Source organism: Mesoplodon mirus, assembly GCF_964341445.2.
Source record: "Mesoplodon mirus genome assembly, chromosome: 4".
NCBI lineage: Eukaryota > Metazoa > Chordata > Mammalia > Artiodactyla > Ziphiidae > Mesoplodon > Mesoplodon mirus.
This window is the reverse complement of record NC_138979.1, coordinates 19237240-19262012: the sequence shown is the minus strand read 5'-3', so window position 1 is coordinate 19262012 and position 24773 is coordinate 19237240. Positions and strand designations below refer to the sequence as shown.

General features: G+C 35.7%; 1 protein-coding gene across 6 annotated transcripts in view; it reads right to left on the bottom strand.

Annotated features, from left to right (window-relative positions):
• Nucleotides 1–24773, bottom strand: part of ANKRD26 (ankyrin repeat domain containing 26) — a 72168-nt gene that overhangs the window by 16495 nt on the left and 30900 nt on the right. For 4 of the 6 annotated variants that reach the window (XM_082619309.1, XM_082619314.1, XM_082619310.1 and 1 more), the window contains 11 exons: nt 22986–23019; nt 22561–22702; nt 18855–19068; nt 16812–16995; nt 16061–16198; nt 12496–13452; nt 10949–11101; nt 7896–7966; nt 7461–7554; nt 3211–3317; nt 1245–1374 (listed from right to left, as the gene is read on the bottom strand). In XM_082619309.1, coding sequence (XP_082475435.1) covers nt 1245–1374; nt 3211–3317; nt 7461–7554; nt 7896–7966; nt 10949–11101; nt 12496–13452; nt 16061–16198; nt 16812–16995; nt 18855–19068; nt 22561–22702; nt 22986–23019 — 2224 coding nt within the window. The remainder of the gene's footprint in view (nt 1–1244; nt 1375–3210; nt 3318–7460; nt 7555–7895; nt 7967–10948; nt 11102–12495; nt 13453–16060; nt 16199–16811; nt 16996–18854; nt 19069–22560; nt 22703–22985; nt 23020–24773) is intronic. The other 2 variants (XM_082619311.1, XM_082619313.1) reach the window with 2 other exon arrangements.

The window sequence follows — 24773 nt, the reverse complement described above, 5'->3', positions numbered from 1 at the left end:
TCAAGAAGGGGAAAGGGCAAGCTCCTGAATGAGAGAAAATACTTGAAAATCCTATATTCGATCGAAGATTTGTATCTAGGATACAAAAAGAACTCTTACAATTCAATAATAAAAAGACAATCCAACTTAAAAATGGGCAAAAAGTTGAATAGACAGTTCTTCAAAGAAGATACACAGATAGACAATAAGCACATGAAAAGTGCCTCAACATTATTAGTCAACAGCAAAATGAAAATCAAAACCACAATGAGATGCCACTTCACACCTACTAGGATGGCTATAATCAGAAAGACAGGTAATGACAAGTGTTGGCGAGCATGTAGAGAAACTGGAATGCTTACACACTTTGGATAAAAATGTAAAATGGTGCAGCCACTCTGGAAAACAGTACGGCAGTTCCTCAAAAGTTTAAACAGAGTTACCATATGATACAGCAATTCCATTCATAAGTATATTCCAAAAAGAAATGAAAAAAATATGTTCACACCGAAACTTGGACATGAATGTTCATAGCAGCATTATTAACAATAGCCAAAAAAGTGGAAACAACCCAAAGGTCCATCAACTGATGAATGGATAAATAAAATGTGGTATGTCCATACAAATGAATATTATTCAGCAATAAAAAGAAATAAAGTATTGATCCATGCTACAAAACAGATGTACCTTAAAAATATTATGCTGAATGAAAGAAGGCAGCCACAAAGGACCCCATATTCTGTGATTCCACTGACATGAAATATCCAAAATAGGCAAATCTATAGAAACAGGGAGTACAGTCGTGGTACTAGGGCTGGGAATATGAGGAAGGGAAAACTGGCACAGGGTGATGGCTAAAAAGTATAGGGTTTCTTTTTGGGGTGATGAAAATGGTCTAAAATTGATTGTGGTGATAACTGTATAACTCTTTGAATATACTAAAAGTCACTGAATTGTACAGTTTAAATGAGTGAACTGCATGGTATGTTCATTATATTTCAATAAAGCTGTCACCAAAAAATAATGGATGCTTTGGGGTAATGGTGTGCTGCTCAGCTTCAGATCACTAGCCATGGTTCAAGACACAAACAGTCAACAGTGTGCCCTTTTTATGGAAAAATTATATAGGAAAAAGCTGTCTTTTTTACTGGTATCAAGTCTAAAAAATTAAGAGACAAATCTATGTTTCACTGCTCAAAGCATGGAGTGATTTATATTTCCCCCAATTAAGTGACTTTTGGGTCCCAAAACTGATTAAAAATTACCTTATGTTTTAGCATATTAATCTGAATATCCATTTCACTTTGACTGGTTTTTAAATCTCCATGGAAACTAAGCTCTCCATTTTCATATTCATTTAACTTCCTTCTTGGCATTTTTAAGAGTTTCTTAAGTCTGTAGAAATGCATAGAATGAATAAGTCAAGTTCTTTAAGAGTAGATAATTAATAACTATTTAAACAGATATATGTTCTATCATATAAAATAAACTCTATAAATTATAATCCTTTCTCATCTGTTCTAATCTAATATTGTTTGAAAGCATAATAACTAAATTATAATCTTAGGTAAATAATATGAAGAAAAATTTTATGACACATGCTAAGTAAAGAGTTAATATAGTATGTGTATACATATATTATACGGTTCTTATAAGTAAGCTGTTATTAGTATCCATTTTTAGTATGTTAATATGAAATATTAACTTATTATTAAATACTAGTTATAAACCAGAGATCAGTATCCAAGCTGAAGAAGAAGAGCATATCATATATGAATAGTTTGAAAAGACACAAAAAGACATTTTGGTACCTACTGACCACAGCCTCTACAAGAAGCAAAGAAATAACACGCAAAAAAACATCGACACTGGCTTCCCTGGTGGCGCAGTGGTTGAGAGTCTGCCTGCCGATGCAGGGGACACGGGTTCATGCCCCGGTCCGGGAAGATCCCACATGCCGCGGAGCGGCTGGGCCCGTAAGCCATGGCCGCTGAGCCTGCGCGTCCGGAGCCTGTGCTCCACAATGGGAGAGGCCACAGCAGTGAGAGGCCCGCGTACCACAAAAAACAAAAACAAAAACAAAAACAAAAAACATCGACACTCACTCAAAATAGAAAAAGAAACAAGAAAGAAAAATCTTTGGAGTCTGAGTTGATGGAGAAAAAAACCAGGCTGAGCTTCATGAAAAAGGAAATCAGCAGAGAGAGAATGTGTACCAGTCTCTTCAAGCTGTTTTAAGAGATCTAGAAATCTTGCCCAGCACAATGTTAACAAAATGCCAAGCAATGTAGAGAAAATTAAATGAGAGAAAAATACTAATGAGAATCAGGGAAGAACCATAAGTACAATACCAAAATCCACAGATGCTCAAGATGTCCTCCTAAGCACATACTCCTGTATACTTTAAATCATCTCTAGATCACTTATAATCACTTATAATACCTAATACAAGGTAAATGCTATGTAAATAGTTATAAATACAATGTAAATAAATTCTATGGAAATAGTTGCCACCTGAGGCCAATCCAAGTTTTGCTTTGGGGAACTTTCTGGAATTTTTTTCCCGCTGAATACCTTCAATCTGAGGTTGGTTGAATCTGCGGATGCTGAGGGCTAACTGTGCTCAGCAAATAACCAGAAAGGAAGCCATGTGGAGGCATCACAGACATTGGGAAACACTCTATTTTTTTTTTTTAATCTGAGTGGTCAAAACATGACCATTAATTTTATTATTCTTTAAGTCATACATATGTTTTTCTATGTATATTTTAGAACTAAACTTTTAGAGCAGAAAGAAAATATAAGCAAAATCAAGATAGTTTTTGATGTTGTTAAACAGTGACACAAATAGGTTTTTAGATATTAAAATACTTGAAAGCTGAAGGGGAAAAACACAACTAAAAGGAGGCAGGATTACCCAAAAAGAGCAAAGATATCTTGCAGACATAAAAATTCAAGGTCGATGATGAAGAGCAGAGTGACATTACTATATGCAAGGCACACTATTGTTATTGTTTTAGAAATCGTTAAAGAGGAACTGTAATACTGGGGCACTCAAAACAGTTTCAGATTGTGCTGTGAGTTTCTAAAGTAAACTTTTAAATAGGATGGATGATTTGTTTAAGTATGAATATACACATCTAAAATGAATTTGTATCTAAGGTTTTAATAAAACAAAATTATAGTTAAATCAATTAAGTGTTGAAATTATCAGAAATATTAAAATCTTACCCAGTAATCTCTTTTTCTAATTCACTATTTTTCTTCATTTCTTGATCCAAACTATATTCCAGAGACTGTTTTAACTCAATATATTCCTTTAATTGCTCCTTTTCACCCTCAAAAAAAATTTTTTTAATTATTTTTTAAAACCTAGAGACTTACTCTTCTTTCTTAAAAATATTACTTCTCACGAGTTCATGAGTAATATACGTTTATAGTGAAACACAGTTTATAAACCTGATGCCAATAAGGACAGATTTCAAAAATAATGACTTTTCTTGAAACAGCTTATATTGATTTTTCATTTTCATCATTTTTCTAGAATTTAAATTGCCAAAATTTATTTGTTAAAAACAGACATTTTGGGACTTCCCTGGTGGCATGGTGGATAAGACGTGCTCCCAATGCAGGGGGCCTGGGTTCAATCCTTAGTCAGAGAACTAGATCCCACATGCAGGCCGCAACAAAGAGGTTGCATGCCACAACTAAGGAGCACACCTGCTGCAACTGGGGAGCCCGCATGCTGCAACCAAGACTTGGAGCAACCAAATAATAACAATAATAATAAATAAGTAAATAAATAACCCAGAGATTTTTACACGTTAATGAAATTTTTTTAAAGAGTGGTTATATTTACGTTTTAGTTTCTAAAGATGCCCTAGAAACATTTTCATCAATGGTTTAAGATATTCCAGGTTTTGTTAAATCACATCTTACTAATATAATCTTTGAAAAATTCCCACACAAGATAAAGCCTTTCATTCTCTGTAAGCATTCTTCCATAGGTTTCAATTTCTCCATTTCTATTAACCATTCTTCTCTTTAAATAAAGTTTAAGTCTTCTATACACTAAATAAAAATGTAACTTCGGGCTTCTCTGGTGGCGCAGTGGTTGAGAGTCCGCCTGCTGATGCAAGGGACACGGGTTCGTGCCCCGGTACGGGAAGATCCAACATGCCTTGGAGCGGCTGGGCCCGTGAGCCATGGCCGCTGAGCCTGCGCGACCGGAGCCTGTGCTCCGCAACGGGAGAGGCCGCAACAGTGAGAGGCCCGCGTACAGCAAAAAAAAAAAAAAAAAAAGTAACTTCTTCTTGATTCTTGTAGCTTTTTCTCTCATCCTTTTTCTCCCTCACCCCTGCTACTGGACTCTTACATTCTTTTTTTAAATTAATTAATTAATTTTATTTATTTATTTTTGGCTGTGTTGGGTCTTTGTTGCTGCATGCGGGCTTTCTCTAGTTGTGGTGAGCAGGGGCTACTCTTCGTTGTGGTGCGTGGGCTTCTCATTGCAGTGACGTCTCTTGTTGCAGAGCATGAGCTCTAGGCACATGGGCTCAGTAGTTGTGGCTTGCGGGCTCTAGAGCGCAGGCTCAGTAGTTGTGGTGCACAGGCTTAGTTGCTCTGCGGCATGTGGGATCTTCCTGGACCAAGGCTCGAACCCGTGTCCCCTGCATTGGCAGGTGGATTCTTAACCACTGCGCTACTAGGGAAGTCCTGGACTCTTACATTCTTTAACGCATGGTCTCATCCATAATTCATCTTTCATCACTTATTCTCTTCTTTTACGCTAAATTGACTTTCAATCTTGTAACTCCACTAAAAGTTTTGAGGGTCATCAAGAACCGTTTCTTCTTCAGTCCTTACCCTGCTTCACTTCTCAGCAGCAACCGCGAACATGACCACACTCTGCCTCTGCTCCTCTGAGCCCACCTCAGTCTGAATGACAGTAACCCTTGATGTTCAGTCCTTGACCCTTTCTAATCCTCTTTCTAAATTCTCTCAGGGCTCCTTACATCTCAAGGCATCGTACCAGATTCCCTAACCTACCTTTCCAGCCTTGACCCCTTTGCTGAGATCACCTGTACTTTTCTCTCCCCCTTCTTGCTCCTCATAGACAACATCCTCAGCCACACTCATGAGCCATTACTCGGTGTGGATTATCCTTGTACAGAGCTATTCTTGGACACTTTATGTTTATTCTTATTGGTGTTACTTTGAGTGTAGTGTTATTTTCTAATCTTGGGGGGCACCCTCACCCTTAGGATGTTGACCAGCATACTTTGTCTTTATTTTCTTTTATAATGCGAAAGTTTTTCAAAAGGATCAGATTATCAATTATTTGCCCTTGTTTTCTTTTTTTTTTTTTTTTGGCTGCATTGGATCTGCGTTGCTGCGTGCGGGCTTTTTCTAGTTGAGGTGAGTGGGGGCTTCTCTTCACTGTGGTGCACGGGCTTCTCACTGCAGTGGCTTCTCTTGTTGCAGAGCACAGGCTCTAGGAATGTGGGCTGCAGTAGTTGCAGCACATGGGCTCAGTAGTTGTGGCTCGCAGGCTCTAGAGCGCAGGCTCAGTAGTTGTGGTGCACGGGCTTAGTGGCTCCCCGGCATGTGGGATCTTCCCGGACCAGGGATCAAACCCATGTCCAATGCATTGGCAGGCGGATTCCTAACCACTGCACCAGGGAAGTCCCTGTCCTTGTTTTCTTTTGAATAATTTCCTATTCCATAGAGACCTGACCTTATGGAAGTCTTCTGACACTCCTTTCAGGTGAATACTCAACTATATTGTTTGGAGTCTTGAGTCAGCTAGAGCTCTCTCTTCTTCCCAGCCCAGATTCTTCATCTCAACACTGTGCTAACCATATATCTTAACTCAGGTTGGCTCTGGCCTGGGGATTCCTGAGATGAGAACTTTAGGAGAAGCCAGGGCTACTGACTGAGTTGGTGAAAAGCTGTCTCATTAAATTTTTGATTTGTGTAGACCTTAAAGTGGCCAATAATTCTATGTCATAATCCTAACTCATTTCTATAGGAATCTACAGAAAATCCCTCATTATTTTTTTAATACGCTTAATCAGTGTGGGGTATCCTTACAAAATTTTCAATTTCTGATACCCGAATAGATTTGTTTGACAATGTAAGGGGACATCTGGCACTCTCATTCACATGAGACTCCTTTTGTCAACATATTGTATTGTCACTTGTATGAAAAGTATGCTAATACAACGTGACTAATGCATATCAAGTCCAGAAAAAATAATTTTCAATGTTTCTTTGAACACAAGAAGGGCCAGTCAATAGAATGTTCTAGTCCCCCTGACAGGTATATCTGTATAATGACACTGCATGAATCTAACTATTGTGATGGAAAGAAACGAGTTGGTAGGTGGATCTACCTCATCCCTCCAACTTAGGGTTCACAACAGAATCTTCTGATTTTTAAATCATAGGTAGCTTCCCCTACAAAGGAGAGTATAAACGGCAGGAAAATCCCTTTCTGCTTGGTAAACAGTTACATAGCTTTCACTATACACTGATAAATTGGAATCCTGGATTACACATCAGTCTTTTCTGAGACTGGCTGTTACACCTTTGAAAGGCTGATTAACTCAAGTGTCTGGGAAAAAAATTGTTCCTGAACTTGCTATGCTAGGAGCACCTGTTACTATGTAAGGCCCTGATTGAACAGCCATTTCTAGTTTTTCACTGGCATCTCTTTTCTTTTTTTAAAGAAAAAAAGGGGACTTCCCTGGAGGTCCAGTGGTTAAGACTTTGCCTTCCAATGCAGGAAGTTCGATCCCTGGTCAGGGAGCTAAGATCCCACATGCCTCCTGGCCAAAAAACCAAAACATAAAACAGAAGCAGTATTGTATCAAATTCAATAAAGACTTTAAGAATGATCCACATCAAAAAATCTTTAAAAAATAAAGTAAAATAAAATCCAAGAAAGGAAAAAATACATTCCTTTCAGAAAAATGCTTGCATAGTGACCTAGTATTCCTTCTTGATAAAGAAAATGAACTACAACATTAAAAGTAATTCATTCTCAAAATAGCACTGGAGGGTTTAGATTACAAGGGAAATTCAGAATTCTAGATCAAATCATTACTCAAATTTCTGGACTCAAACAGATATTTGTGTACCACTGTTCATAGCAGCATTATTAACAATAACCAGAAGGTGGAAAAATCACAGTGTTCATTGACAGATGAATGAATAAACAAAATGTGGTATATATAAAATATTGCTTTTGGACTGTCACAATCTTTTTAATTAAAATCTTGCTATAAAAATCAATTTTATTATTTCAGTCAACTTCCTCTATAAAGAGGAATTATGCTACTAGTAGCAAGTAGTATCAATATAAAAATAAACTCTTTTATCAATGAGACTTTTCATATTGTCCAAAATATTCTTATATATTACTAGTAAAAACATTAAAATTCCTTTTCAGCATGACAGAAATTAAGAGCTTGACTTACTGAACTTGTACTTAACAGGTTTTTCTGAAGCTCTTCAATTTTGTCCGCTTGCTTTTTGACTGTAGCTTTTAACTCGGCATTTTCAATTTCAAGCCTAAAATGCATATTTTAAAATAATTATTCTCACACATAGATTTTAAAATACCACACATTTTCTGAACAAACACCTGCAGGTTCAATTACATACGTTCTTAGAATTTTGAAAAGTAGATGATTTGGCAATTGTGCCGTTTTCTAGTTGTGTTCTGTGGATAATGTGAAAAATTTAGAAATAATGGAGAAAAATAATGCATTTCAAAATAGCTCAAAGCTGAAATGTTTACCCAGCTTCACAATGATGTATTTATTGTCATAACTGATATAATTCTCATACTATACTGCTTATCTGCTCTATACTTATACGTAAGTTATTTTCTGTGCTGCTTTAAATTGTACTTTTGGATGTGATCCTGCGTCTTCTCAGCACATCTCATGGCCTCTGTACGTCGATCCTGTGCTTCTTGCAACTAAAAGGAGAAAAAACTTTTTTTAAATTACTGATAATCTAGCAAATCCGCCATCATCTGTTTTTATGTCTTTCATCTGCATATTGTTTATGGCTACTTTCCTGCTGCAACAACAGAGTTGAGTTGCTGCAACAGACACCTTGTGAACCACAAAGACTAAAATATTTACTATCTGGCCCTTTACAAGTTACTGACCTCTAGTACTAAACCACAACATCATTCATGCTTTAAATTATATTTTATCAAATAAATACACTAATTTATAAATTGGCCAAATGGGGAAAGACATTTATATTTTTTACTCCACGCTCTATACCAACTATAATTTTAAATATCCACATATGTGAATGACCACAGCTCTTCTAGTGATTATGAACGTTCACACTACACACTACTGTTGGTGACAACCAGATGCCTCAGGGACTAGTGTGAGAGGTAGTATCTACACAGGAGCCAGAATGCGTGGGTCTGAGTCCCAATTCCACCAGTTATTTGCTGTATGTCCTTGAGCAAATTACTTAAATTTTCTGTGTCTCAGTTTCTCCAGCCGTAAAATGAAGATAATAATAGCACTGACCTCACTGGGTTGTTGGGAAGATTAAATTGGGAGGAGGGTATTTAGAAAAGTACGTGGCACATAGTAAATGCTAAGTGTTTACAATCAGAATTATTACTATTGCTGTATTTTATGTTCTAAACAATTTGATATTTTAGGCAGATGGCATGCCAACAGAAGTGGTCTCCTGTACAAGTCACACTGAAATCATTCTCCATACCATTGAAATTGGCAGTAAACAGGGAGCATGAGGACCAGAATGTATGTGCCCAGTACTTCAAAAACTTTCACTGACTCCACTAGTCCTTTTTTCCACTTATAATAATTTATAACTTACCTCCTCTCTGTACTACTCAGTGGGCAGTGATCATGGACTAATATGCAAATAGCACCTCCTGGATTGAGTGGTACATAACTTACATGACCATCAGAGGAAGGGTTAAGTCACTGGCATGGAAATATCACCCTATTGCTAAATCAAAGTTCTGAATCAATTCACTCCCAGCAACTGTTTATGTCTAGAAAGTACTCGGATGAGAAAATTAAGGTTATGTGGTATGGATATCGGAGAAGCTATCCACAGAGCTTTACAGTTGGTGAAATGCTATAAATGTGAAAATCCCCAGTTCTGGCTGCATAATGAAGGAAGGCAAATTTAGATTTTTTTTTCCAGAGTGAGGGGAAAAAAAAAAGAGCATTTAATTGAACAATTCTCCTCTATTAGATTAAGAGCTTTTAATTGTATATTTAATTGCTTAAAATACATTTTAATAAAAGATTTATTATATCAATATCTCCAAGAAAAAATGATTGGTATGGTATAAAGTACTTAATTGTATCCTAGCAACTGTTAAGCTAAAATATTTTCAATTTATGCAAGACAGGTGCCGTGCATATCAATAAATATTCCCTGTTAGACAAATTTATACTTAGACGAGATTCTCTCTCATGAAAAAAATTAAAACAGTGTAAAATTAAGGGCTAAACTATTCTTCACAGACTAGATGACAGGGTCAATGAGAGCTAGGACAGTCAGAGAGAGAGCTTCATGGAGAAGACTGGGGGCCAGGTCTGAATAAATGGAGGATTAGGCAGGAGGAAAAGAAACTGTAAAGACAGAAAGGACAGCATGAGTAAAGGCCAAGAAAAGGTGAAATCAGCCAATTAACTCAGAGGATAAAATCCAACAGCAGGAAGATAAAAATTATGTCCACACAGTAACTTGAAAATGACTGTTCACAGCAGCATTATTAACAGCCCAAAGGTGGAAATAACCCAAAGGCCCATCAACTGATGAATGGATGAACGGCTTAGCCACATAATGTGCTGTTTGACAAGAAACAGAAATGGAAGTCCTGATATGCGCTATAACATGGATGAACCTCGAAAATGTTACGTCAAATGAGAAAAGCTAATCGCAAAGGCCCATCAACTGATGAATGGATGAACGGCTTAGCCACATAACGTGCTGTTCAACAATAAACAGAAATGGAAGTACTGATATGCGCTATAACATGGATGAACCTCGAAAATGTTACGTCAAATGAGAAAAGCTAATCACAAAGGACCACATACTGTGTGATTCCATTTATATGAAATACCCAGAACAGGCACATCTACAGAGACAGAGATTAGACTGGTGGTTGCTGGGGCTGAGGGAGATGGGGGCCATGGGTGATGGCTAAGGGATGCAGGGCTTTCCTTTGGGGGTGATGGAGATGCTCTATAATTGATGCCAAGCGCACGACTCTATGAATATACAAGGAGAGATTGAACTACACATTTTAAATGGGTGAATTATATGATATGTGAATTATCTCAATAGTTTTCTTAAAAATACAATGGCAGGATCTAGATAATTTTCTTAATTTTCTATTTTGGGTGTACATACTATACAGGATCTGAGTATCTCTACGCTTTTACAATATATCTAAAATGAAAAGAAAATGAAGGCAATGCCTAACTTCAACTGGTTTGTATAATGACCTTTCTGCACAAGTTATTCTGAAATCCATGAAATAAATATACACAGATTCTATATCCATTCACGAAAGTGAAGATGAAAAATGACAATTTTATGGAACATTCCATTAAACATTATCCTCTGATTTTATCTGGCTTGCTTCATCATGGTAGTAGAGATATCACTAAAAAATACTGTTTAATAGAAAATAAGTCTCTCAACTTCTCTGAGGAATCATGCACAATTCTCAACTTTCCTAAGGGTAAATATTGTAAGAAAAAATATATAATGCAAATGGCACAATGAAAGTCAGAGTTTAAGAAACAAGTGCATTATAAAGATAACAAAATTGTAATAAATTTACTTGTAACGAAAATACAAAAGAAAGCCGTCCATGAAAATTAGTGTCCTAAAACACTTTATCCTATACATTAAGTATTGACACGTTAAATTTCATACATACCTGACTTGTGACTTGACGTAATTTTTTCTTTAACTCCTGTGCCTCATCTTCTAAATTAGTACGATAACGTGACGTGACCTCCAGTGAAGCCTCTGACATAGATTGCTTTTTTAGGGTATCAGCCAGTTCTTGTTGAAGTTGTCTCACAAGTGCCTAATAAGATACTCTGTCACTGATTTTATAAATTACCTTATTATTAAGTTATGTTAATAATAGATAACTCCAACCTATGTACTTTGAAAACTATCACCAGAGACATCAATTTGTCTCCTTCGTCTTGTATGTGCACCTTCCTGCTCACTGAATTTGGTTTAAGACACAGAAGGTGTTACCCTCTGGCCTTATCACTACTAAGTTACTTAGACAATGGATTCAGTCCCACTATCCACTCCCCGCCCTTCCTGATCAATTTGCTGAGCTTGAGGACCTCCTCAAGTCTCAGAAAGAAATGGGTGTGTAGGTGGGACGAGTGGTGGGAACATCTTCCCTCTTCTCTACTGGAGGCTTCGATTAACTTCAGAGATCCTCACATATTCAATCCAGTGCTCAATAGATTCCTATCTCAGAATTAAAATGAGGTCATTCCCATTTTAATTCCTAGAATTAAAATGAGACCTTCAGGGCCTCCCTCTGCCTCCCGATAGCAGCCCCTATGACCCTGTCCCCCACCCTATTCCTGCTACTCATGAATCTGCCACCCCTCACTAGTCTGAAAATGGGAGTCCAATGCCAAATTAATAAGTCACAGAGAGCTACAATTCTCTTTGTATTGGACAGATTTATATCCAAATGATAGTAACTGAGCCTTGAAATGAGAATTATGAGCAAATTATTTGTAAAAATGTTCCAAGTAAATTATAAATAGAAGTGGGAAGATTAAATCAAGTATAGTTTTGCTAAAGCTCACTACTTTAATCCCAAATTATGATTTAATGAAAAGTAGATGCCTTTAAAGAGTTGAGAGGTCCTAAGAATACATGGTTTGAGGCTGAACTATTTCCCAAATTAATTCAAATTGACATGAATAAAAATAAAATTATATCAACTAAAAAGTTATGACAAGCTACTGAAGGAAAAGTACTATGAGATATGGCATCGACACATCAGTTCATTTGGGAAAACTGGAATTGACTGTCAAGGTAATACACACAACTGAACCTTAATTTCAAAATAATTCATTTTAGATCTGAGCGTTTCATTTATCTGCTTCATCATGATACTAAAATGTGGTGACATAAAGATTAAAATTATTATCTTAGCAGTAGAAGGGTAAATTACTAATACCTGTCTATACCCATTAACAATTATAACTTAATCTCTTAAAATTTCATAGGTGACACAATGTCTCTACTCAAAGTAAAGCACCTCTCAGGTCTAATTCTTTATTTGCTGGATACAAGGTATGCTTTTAGGCTGATTTACAGTCTATAGATTTATAGTCTATATATTATTTATATTCAACTAGATTCAACATTTAGCCATAATCAAAATCACTTTGAATTTTCTTTCAGGAAGTCTGAGAATTATTTCTCTTCTTGGATACTTACTTCTCTTTCTGTTTTCTCATTTTCATACTGATACATTCTCTCTTTTAAATGATTACATTCATTGATTAACTCCTTGTTCCTTTCCTCCAGCATCAGACCTTGTTTTTCACTTTCAGCTTGAAGTTTTTTCACAATCTCCTGAAACTGGTCTTGGATGTTAATTACTGTCTTCTCTCTACTGTTGGCTTTGATTTGCGCATCATCCAGTTGCTGTCTGAGCAACATGTTTTCACTCTGGAGTTGAGATAATCTCTCTTCTAAGGATTCCTGCTTTCCGATGTATTTATTCACTTTGCCTTGTTCGCTTTGATACATGTGTTCAAGTTCCTTCTTTTGACACTGTGCTTGTCTTAGGTCTCTCTGTACACGTTCTAACACCAAAGTCTTTTCTCGGAGAGCATCCCTCGTGTGATGGAGCTTGGTTTCTAGGCTACTGAATTTACTTTCAGCTTTAGAAAGTTGCTGGGAAAGCATCTCATTGTTATCATTCAGGTTAGACACATCAAAATTCATTTTGTCCTGCAAGCGTAACCACTCATCTCTTGCTCTCTGGAAGGCAAGTTCCAGGTCTCTTTTTGATGTCTGACTTTGATGGTGATCATGTATGGCAGCAGCCAGTCTAGAACGGTAGGATTCCACTTCTGTTTCCAGTCTTTCTTTGCTTTGTTTTTCATTCTCCAGCTTAGAGTTTAGCATTGTATTCTCAGCTGTCAGAACATTAAGCTGTCCAGTATATTGGAATATTGTCTTTGTTAATGTTTCCTCATTCAGGTTTATTGTCTTTTGAAGATCATCATTCTTTTCTTTTACAATTTCAATGTCCTCAAAATATTTCTTTTCCTTTTCCTGGTTCTGACATTTTATTGTGTCTATTTCCAGTCTTAGCATGGCAACTTCATCCTGCAACATGTGGTTTTTATGTAACAGATCTTTTTCTTTTTCAGGACTATCGGACACCTAAGTGAAATAAAGGAAATTTTTAGCTAGTACTCAATAAATTGACATTTCATGATTTCCTCTGAAAGACTAACCTATATATTTATACAATGAAAAGGCTGCAATAAGTGGATATCCAACTGGAAAAAATAAGGTTGGATACAAAACTCAGACTTCTTACAGGCAGAAATCTTCAAAAGTTCAAAAATTTAACTGAAGACAATGAATCCATGAAAGTAAAAAAGAAACCACAGGAGAATTCTTAAGAAGCTCAGAATTGGAAAGGCCTTTCTCTAAATTATAACAAACCCAGAAGGCTTAAAATAAAAGATTAATAAATCTGACTACACTTAAAAATTGCATCTGATGTGATATACTTATACAGTGGAATACTACTCAGCCATAAAAAGAATGAAATAATGCCATTTGCAGCAACATGGATGGACCTAGAGACTATCATACTAAACGAAGTAAGCCAGACAGAAAGACAAATATCATATGATATCGCTTATACATGGAATCTAAAAAAATGATACAAATAAACTTATTTACAAAACAGAAAGAGACTCACAGACGTAGAAAACAAACTTATGGTTACTGAAGGGGAAAGAGGGGGAGGGATTCATTAGGAGGTTGGGATTAATATATACACACTACTATATAAAAAACAGATAACCCACAATGACCTACTGTGTAGCACAGGGAACTACACTCAATATTTGGAAAAAGAATCTATAAAGGTATATATATATATATATATATATATATATATAACTGAATCACTGTGCTGTATACCTGAAACTAACACAATATTGTAAATCAACTATACTTCAATAAAAAATAAAATAAAATACCACCTGCTAGCTTAAAAAAAAATTACATCTGCTATCTAACCTATACAGCTACCCCATAGTAAAAGCCTTAGCTCTGTATATATTTCGACAGATTAAATTTCCTAAAAAATTTTTTTTCCTGAGAATATTCCATAAATATTCTGTTTCTAATATTTATATAGTCCTGAGAATATTCCATAAATATTCTACATTTCTAATATTTTTATAGTCAGTTACAAGAATTACATCTACTGATAACTGTACTAAGCACTTCTACAAACATCAATTAACTCATTTAGCTATGACAGTCCTGGAAATGAGGAAGTCAAAAATACAAGCAAGCTGCAGGCTTTTCTCCAGGTCTTCTGACTTTACTATGAGTCCTCTTACACCAAACCACAGCTAGTTCTCTAGTACAAACATATAAATATGAAATGAGCCTTATATTTCACTATGGTGCATACACTAGTGGTAAATAAGGTAAAATTTATAGAGATCTTAGAAAATCGTGAGGTTATTTGCTGCTGCAATAACTTATATTCTCTCTTCATAATTCTTAAAATAGTAAGGTAGGGGGAAATACAATGAACTGTTTCACTAAAAATAAAATACTTATCAATAAATTATCACTAAATAAATATTATGGCATATCTATCACTATTTTCAAAAGTTCCTTGTACTGAAATAGGACACTACATGGAGCAAAGTGTTAATTTTCTCACAAGTAGAAGAATGACATCCAAAAGACGGTCTCTGAACTGGCTATACCTTTCCTCCTTACCATCAGTGGAAGGGATAAACTAACCTCTCTATTAATCTATCAAGGAAGTGAAATCACTGCCAAAAACCATAATGTTGTTTTGTTTGTTTGTTTGGGGGTTTTCTCTTTTTTTTTTTTTTTGGTAATTTTGTAAGTTTATTCTAAGGAAATAATTTTTTTAAAGTGCTCAAAAATGTTTTTATGGGCTTCCCTGGTGGCGCAGTGGTTTAGAGTCCGCCTGCCGATGCAGGGGACACAGGTTCGTGCCCGGTCCGGGAAGATTCCACATGCCGCAGAGCGGCTGGGCCCGTGAGCCATGGCCACTGAGCCTGCGCGTCTGGAGCCTGTGCTCCGCAATGGGAGAGGCTACAACAGCGAGAGGCCCATGTACCGCAAAAAAAAAAAAAAATGTTTTTACAACTAATGTTGCAGCTTTTACGATACTGAAAAATTGTAAGGGATGTGAAAATGTCATTGATGGGGTACTGGTTAAAGAAATGACAGTGAAGCCAAGAACAGACTCTGATTTAGACACTGAAAATGATGAGGTGCATAGTGATTGACATGTTCACTCCAAAGCAGAGGGCAAGAACGTATTCAGTGCTGGGATTTGGTCGGGTAGTGTGGTCGATGGTGGAGCACACATGGTCTTCCCTGACTAAACTGCCATCAGGGTGCAGACTTTTCTAGATGGTAGCAATAGTTTTGAGATTATGAAAAGTTCATCAGTTCCTATGGAAAATATTAAAAGCCTCTCCTTGGATGAGGCTATTGTATGTCACTGCTTGACTGTTGCAGACAAATGGATTTGAATTAAAAATACTACTTGAATTAAATTTAATCAAATATAATTCAATTATGTTTGAATTAAAAATATTAAATATCCAATGGACGAGAAACGTCACCCCCCCAAAAATATACTTAAATAGGTTTTAAATATCCTCTACACTGTCTGTGATGTGTAGTATTGGTTTTTAAAATATATACATATACAGATACATACACACAAATATTTGAAAATGATTAAAGAAAATACCTGAGAATTCATTTCCTTATTAGTCATTTCGATCTCCTTTTGTTTGGCAAGGTGACTGGTCAGGATTCCATCTTGTAAAATTCTGGCATTCTGCTCTCGAGAAAGCTGCCTCTGAGCGTCATTTCGCTCTTCTACAACCTGGAGACACATTTCATGAGGTTTTTGGTCTCATACCATTAAAAAAAAAAAGTCAAAAGCTTAAGAGCAGAATTAAAAAAAAAAAACTGTTAAAAGGAAGTAGCCTTTTAAAATAAACACAAGGATATTTATCCCACATGAATAACTTAAGATTTTAATTTAAATGACTGCTAAACTTATCACAGAGCAAAAATACAGGGAGATATAGTATTGTGAAAGAAAATCTTTTTACAAAGCTTTTAACTAGTTCCATCACAGTCTCAAGGCAATTTACCCTGTATTTTAACATAGAAAAGCCAAAATTAACACATGGATTGGAATTAAGAATATTACTTTCGAATGGACCAAAAATGCCAATCATTATGTTAATCATTAAGCTCAATTTACCTTCCATTCCTCCATTCAGAAAACATACACAGAGCATGTATTAGAAGCTAAGAATGGCAAGAAATTAATAATTTAAGCTATAAATGTCATAGTTCATATTTAGGATGAGATAACACTTTTTATTTGCTTTAAACCTAAATAATATATATTAAATCAAAGAGATATTACAAATAATACTGATGAAATACTGTTGGAAATTTGAAAATTTCACCAAAGATTAACTTACCTGATTCAGATTATTTCTCACTGTCCTCAGTTCCATGTCTAGTGCTCTGAGAGTGAGTTCAAGTTGTTGTTTCATTTCAACTTCTTTACTGTATTGCTCTTCTTTTCTTCTTAACTGCTCCCTAATTTTTTCATATAACATGTCAGCATTTCTTCTCTTCTCTTCTTCTTGTTTTAGGGTGAATCTGCAGTTAAATATGCTTACCTTAAAATGTGTTTTGTTAGAAAATAAAAAGTTCATTTTATGATCTGGCTCTTCACCCGCTGATTTAGTATCCTAATGAAATTTCTGTTCTCCAGTTTTTTTTTCCTTTCTAGGTCTCATATTTTTAATTCCTCACTTCAATCTCTTCATAAAGATATATATACTTGAAAGGTAGCAATGGAAAAACATTCTGCCACTTAAGTAAGTTTTAGTCAAGAGTAACTCTGGTGAATAGTGTAGGAAAGAAATTTTGAAATTATTCAGTGAAGTTAGGCCGAAAATTACCCTGTTTTCCACACTGTCATAATTACTCCTCCTTTAGGACAGATAATTTAGTTACTAGTTAAAAAGAGAAGCTGTTGTTTAGAAACAAGTTTATAAGTTCACTAGAAATAAAATTTCAACTTCATAAAATACTACAGGTACCCCTAAATGACTTACAGTGCCAGATAAAATCTGCAGATGCCTTTTACAGAACATGTATCTTCAGACACTGTAATCCAAGACTAGGCTAGGGAGTCTAATATCTGTTGCCCCACACTTTTTATGTTTCTTCTTTTGCAACATTTTCAACTTGTTGATTATTATCTATTTAATAAATAATTTTAAATCCCGTAAGGCAGGACCATATTAATTAATTAAATAGAGAGTATTTTGTGCTTTCAGCACAAACCTGTAAACTAATTTTATCTCTGTATGAAAGAGATATTGAATAAACTAATCAGTAATCACCTTCCATTTTTACCTTCTATTTCATCCATGCATATGTTAAGAATAAAACTATATAAATTTTTTTAAAATTTTTGTCTTGAGAAAAATGGCCATTTCATACTTCTGTGGGTGGGAGTGTAAAGTAATATAAACTTTCTGGAGAACAATTTAGAAACATGGATCAAAGACCTTTTTTAAAGGTTCTCATACTTTAACCAAATAACACAATATTAAAGAATTTATTCAAAATAAATAATCAGAAATGTAGAAATGAATTTATAGAAGAGACATTCCTTGTAGCATTAAATATAATACAGAAAAATGAAAAATAACTGAAATTCAATTTGCTAAAAAAATAATGACCATAATTCAAAAAGACACAAGCACCCCAATGTTCATTGCAGCACTATTTACAATAGCCAGGTCATGGAAGCAATGTAAATGCCCATCAACAGACGAATGGATAAAGAAGATGTGGCACATATATACAATGGAATATTACTCAGCCATAAAAAGGAACGAAATTGGATCATTTGTTGAGACGTGGTTGGATCTAGGGACTGTCATACAGAGTGAAGTAAGTCAGAAAGAGAAAAACAAATATCGTATATTAACGCATATATATGGAATCTAGAAAAATGGTACAGGTGAACTGGTTTGCAAGGCAGAAATAGAGACACAGATGTAGAGAACAAATGTATAGACACCAAGGGGGGAAAGCAGGGGGGTGGGATGAACTTGGAGCTTGGGATTGACATGTATACACTAATATGTATAAAATGGATAACTAATAAGAACCTGTTGTATAAAAAAATAAAATTTAAAAAAAAGAGAGATTACAAAAAAAATGAGGCTTCGTATGGAGGACTTCTGTATGGCCATGAAAATGATGATTTGGAAATATATACATTAAATTATTAGTAGAAGTATCCACTGTTAAGAACTTGCTGTATTATTTCCAAGAATTTCACACTCCACAATACTAATGAAGTTTTCTCCCCTGTAAAATCCCAGCAGGTAAGTTAGCAATTATAAAACTTCCCTTAGTATTAAAGTAAATACACATCTGTAGTATTACAGTAAATAAAAACAGTTCAAATATTTCTTTAAAACCAAGATGTTCAATACCTCAAGCTGCAGAGCTCTTGTCCCCACTCCACTTTTTGATGCTCTAACTGTGATTTCATTTCTTTTGTTTCTGATAGCTCCTTTTGTAGCCCAGTAACCTTACTTTCCATTTTTTTATTTTTTCCTGTAAGTAGTTCACAGTGATCTTTTTTAAGTTCTATTAATCTTTCATATGAAAGAACTGCATCCTGAATTTTCAATAAGCTAACAGAATCTGCGTTAGGAAGAAAACAAAGATAGAAATAAAATATATGAGTAATTTTTATGTATAAAGCACTGTGCATTTTCACCTTCACTCATCCATACATTGAACAAATACTTTTTTTTTTTTTTTGGCCATGCCGCACAGCATGCGGGACCTTAATTCCCTGACCAGGAATTCAAGTGGCTAAATATACAATGCCCCAAAGAGGTGGAGGAAAGAAACAGAAAAAAAAATATTTGAAGAAAAGAATGGCCAACAACTTTCTAAACTTAATGAAAACTACAAGCCCACAGATCCAGGAGGATCTGGCAAGGAGAGAAGAAGTGGAAGTAAACTATTTTGTAATATTCTTATCCTATATATGATGTGGTACAATATTACTTGAAGGTGGGCTGTGATAACCCTAAGTAAAATACTGTAAACCCTAAAGCAACCACTAAAATAGTGAAACAAAAGAGTTACAGTTAATAAACCAAAAAAACAAAAAAGAACTAAAACTACATCATAAAAATTACTTGATTAATCTAAAAGATGGCAGAAAAAGAAAAGGGGAACAAAGAACAGATGGGATAAACAGAAATCAAACAGCATAATGACAGATTCATACCTACTGTATCAATAATCACATTAAGTGAAAATGGTCTGAAAACCTCAATTAAAAAGCAGATTGTCAGGGACTTCACTGGTGGCACAGTGGTCAGGAATCCACCTGCCAATGCAGGAGACACAGGTTTGAGCCCTGGTCCTCCCACACGTCACGGAGCAACTAAACCCATGCGCCACAACTACTGAGCCCACATGCCACAATTACTGAAGCCCAGGGGCCTACAGCCTGTGCTCCACAGCAAGAGAAGCCAACGCAATGAGAAGCCTGTGCACCACAACGAAGAGTAGCCTCCACTCGCCGTAACTAGAGAAAGCCTGTGCGCAGCAATGAAGACCCAACGCAGCCATAAATAAATAAATAAATAAATAAATAAATTTTTAAGAAAAAGCAGATTGTCGGACTGGATCAAAAAGCAAGATCCAACTGTATGCCACCTATAAGAAATGCACTTTAAACATACAGACATAAATTTGTAATAAGGTTAGAAATAAGATATACCACACTAACATGTGACAAAACAAAGCTAAGCTAGACTGGCTATATTAATACCAAACAAAGTAGACTTCAGAGCAAAAAACATTATCAGCAATAAACAAGGTCATTTCATAATGATAAGAGTGTCAATTAATAAGAAGCATAACAACCCTAAACGTTTATGCGCCTAGTAACTTCAAAATATATGAAGCAAAACTTGAGAGAACTGCAAAGAAAAATAGACAAATCCACAATTACAGTCTGAGATTTTAATACCCCTCAATGAATAAGTGATAGAAAGAGCAGGCAGAAAATCATCAAGGATACTGTAGACTTGAACACCACCATTCTTTTCAAGTAGCCATGGAACACTTACCAAAAGAAGACTATATTCTGGGTTATAAAATAAAGGAGTAAGTCAAAAGGATTTAAGTCATACAAAGTATGTTCTCTGACCACAAAGCAATCAAACTGGAAATCAAGAACAAAAATATTTCTGGAAAATACTCCAATATTCGAAAACTAAATAACACACATCTAAATAATCCTTGGATTAAAGAGGTAATGAAAAGAGGAATTACAAAGTATTTTGAACTGAATAAAAATGAAAACATAATATATTACAATTTGTGGAATGCTGCTTACTTGCATGAAAATTTATAGCACTGAATGTCTATATTAGAAAAGAAGGTCTCAAATCAATGACTTGGCTTCCAACATAAAAATCCAGAAAAAAGGCAAATTAGGGGACTTCCCTGATGGTTCGGTGGTTAAGGATCTGCCTTCCAATCCAGGGGACACGGGTTCGATCCCTGGTCGGGGGACTAAAACCCCACATGCCATGGGGCAACTAAGCCTGCCCGCTGCAACTACTGAACACGCAAGCCACAACTAGAGAGCCGGCATGCCGCAACTACAGGGCCCACACACGCTGGAGCCCACACCCCATTTGGAGTGTCACAAATACTGAGCCCACATGCCACAACTAGAGAGAGAAGCCCACGCGCTGCAACAAAAGATCCCACGTGCTGCAACGAAGACCTAATGCAGCCAAAAATAAATAAATAAATAAATATTTTTTTAAAAAGAGCAAAGTAAACCCAAAGCAAGCAGAAGAAAGGAAATAAAAAACATTAAAGAAAAAATCAATGAGAAAAAACAAAACAAACAAAACAAAAAAGACATGGAAAAATCAGTGAGGGACTCCCCTGGTGGCACAATGGTTAAGAATCCTTCTGCCAATGCAAGGGACACGGGTTTGCTCTCTGGTCCAGGAAGATGCCACATACCGCAGAGCAACTAAGTCTGTGTGCCAAAACTACTAAGCCTGCATTCTAGCATCCTCAAGCCGCAACTACTGAGCCCGCGTGCCACAACTACTGAAGCCCATGTACCTAGAACCCATGCTCCACAACAAGAGAAGCCACAGCAATGAGAAGCCCGCACACTGAATGATGAGTAGCCCCCGCTTGCTGCAACTAGAGAAAGCCTGAGCACAGCAACGAAGACCCAACACAGCCAAAAATAAATAAATAAATAAATAATTTTTTAAAAAAACAGTGAAACCAAATATGTTCAGAAGATGAATAAAAGTGATAAACCTCTAGCCAGGCTGATATGAAAAAAAAAAAGAGAGAGAAGGCACAAATTACCAATTTCACAGAAATGAGTAATGAGAAATTACTACAGATTCTATAGATATTAAAAGACTGACAGGGCCTCCCTGGTGGCGCAGTGGTTGAGAGTCCGCCTGCCGATGCAGGGGATACGGGTTCGTGCCCCGGTCTGGGAGGATCCCATATGCCGCGGAGCGGCTGGGCCCGTGAGCCATGGCCGCTGAGCCTGCGCATCCGGAGCCTGTGCTCCACAATGGGAGAGGCCACAACAGTGAGAGGCCCGCATACCGCAAAAAGAAAAAAAAAAAAAAAAAAAAAAGACTGACAGAGTAATATTATGAACATTATGTAAATAAATTTGACAACTCAGATGAAGTGGGTAAATTCCTTGAAAGAGGGAAAATACCGAAGCTCAATCAAGAAAGCACAAATAGGGCTTCCCTGGTGGCGCAGGGGTTGAGAGTCCACCTGCCGATGCAGGGGACACGGGTTCGTGCCCGGGTCCAGGAAGATCCCACATGCCGTGGAGCGGCTGGGCCCATGAGCCATGGCCGCTGAGCCTGCACGTCGGAATCTGTGCTCCACAACGGGAGAGGCCACAGCAGTGAGAGGCCCGTGTACCGCAAAAAAAAAAAAAAAAGAACAAATAAACTAAATAGCCCTATATCTAAAAAAGAAACTAAAGTCCTACTTAAAGACCTTCCCACAAAGAAAATTCCAGGCCCAAATGGCTACACTGGTGAATTCTACCAAATATTACAACAGTATACACAAAAAGGCTTTACATTTATACCATGGTCCTACCTTTACACTCCATGCCAAGTTGTTGTATTAGAAACATGGAATTCTTATAATTAGAGTAAAGCATCTGGCAATCCTCAAAAGCTGTTTCAGATGACTGACTTAAGTCATCAAGGTCATCCATAGAATTAATTTGCTCTTTGACCTACAAATAAAAAATACTATTTCACAATGTCCCCAAAATACTTATAAAATATACTAAGTGTACAGAGGTGATAAATATCTCTTTATTAAAGCAACAACACAGATACTTCTTAAAAGAACAGATTTTTATCAAAGGGATAATTTTATCAACAGTGTTTCTAAATTATTTTTTCAAAGTAAATGTTTCTACAACAAAGGAAGATTTTCTATTTTTCCACTATACCTTTCACAAAGTAATTTTTTACTACAGGATAATATTTTTTATAATTAATTTTTTACTCTACCTTGTTCTTTTCATTAGATGTTTCCTTTGTAGCCCTAAAAAAACAAACGATTCTTTTCAGGCAAATATTAAATACTTAAAATACAAAGAATATGTAAACCTATTGTTTTTTACATAAAATCTTTGCATTGGTAATTAATTTTCTATAAAAGAGATTAAACAATAAATAGAAAGAGTAACATTAAAGGACAAAGAAAATACACCATAATAATATCAACAAAGCATTAAATTAGATTAAGCTGACAATCAAAGGAAAAGGAAAAACATAATGTTACTTGCATTATTTGATAGGAAGAAATATACCAGGGTTTTTTGTTATTGTCATTTTCAATTAAAAACTAACTTTATGGCACTAAAACCTATTTGGAAAGTATTAAGTCCTTATATGAAAGAAACCCTTTTTTAATAATCAAGATATTAGCTTTTTGAGGACTTACTATGTAATTGCTATGCATTATTATAAGCACCTTACATGTCTTAAAGGCATTTTAATCCTCACAACAATTCTGGGAGAGAGGTAATACATTAGGTCCTTTTTACACAGGAAGAAATGCAGCACAGAAAGGCTAAGTAACTTGCCCAAGCCCATACAGCAGATCAGCAGCTGACCCAGAATTCAAACCCAGGAAATCTGGCTTCAACACTTGTGTTTCACAATATGATGAGAAGGTAATATTTAAGTGTTTTTAAGTAATATGATAGCAAATGAATCTGTATTATTATTCCATGTCTAGTTATAACTATAAATAATAATTTCTGAATCTTACATATATTTTTTAAAAATAAAAAGACTTTAGACCTAGGCAATATTGGAATTCTATTTTCAATAAAGATTTGCTTTTGTAAAGAAATTCATCAACAGGCATTCATTCACCTATTCAGCTGTTTATTCATACATTCAACATATACTTAGCGCACAATACCTGTTAATGACACTTTTGGTATAGGAAGCATGACTTTTGTAATTTAGAACTTTATAATCCAAAAGTAATAATCTGTGATAGATTGTTAATAGTTTTTTTCCTATCAAATATAAACAAAATCTTACCCTTTTCCCTGGAATCTAAACCACTATGAAGTTAACATAATCTGTTTTAGAGTACCTTACAAAACCATAGCCACTCATGATAATACTGTCATCTAGAATTATCAAGGAATGATTAAATCCTATTCAGTAGGGCCTAAATGTTTGTAAATTTATGATTATATAATTTTTTAAAATCTATGTATGATAGAATAACTTTTAAGTACTCATCTGCATATTCAATTATATAAGAATATTACACTTCAAAATCAATGAACAAGCCCTTACCATAAAACTATATGTGAATAGAAGTATTATGTACAATTAGTTTACTATAATATTTTAAAGATAATGTAATACAATCAATAAGCTTTCTAATATTGGACATGCAAACAAGATTAAACTGAACAAATGCATCCTCTACTGGCTCATTTCCAACAGCATACAAACATACTCTAAAAAACGCCCATCTTAACATAAAAAGAGAAAGGAAACTCCCTTGAACTTCACCTTCCTCTTCAGTTACCATCCAGTTCTCTATTGCCTTTCCCAGTAAATATTCCCTACGGAGCCGTTTATACTTATTCACTAAAGTCCAGCTTCCATGGGGAATATTTATTGAAACTACTTCTGGTCAAAGCCACTCGTCCCCATCTTAACCTTTCAGCAGCGTTCATCTGGTATAGTTGAGAATACTCCTGTCATGGTCTGTACACTATATTATGCTGTTCTATTTCCGGAAAAAGTATTCAGTGCTAATACTTC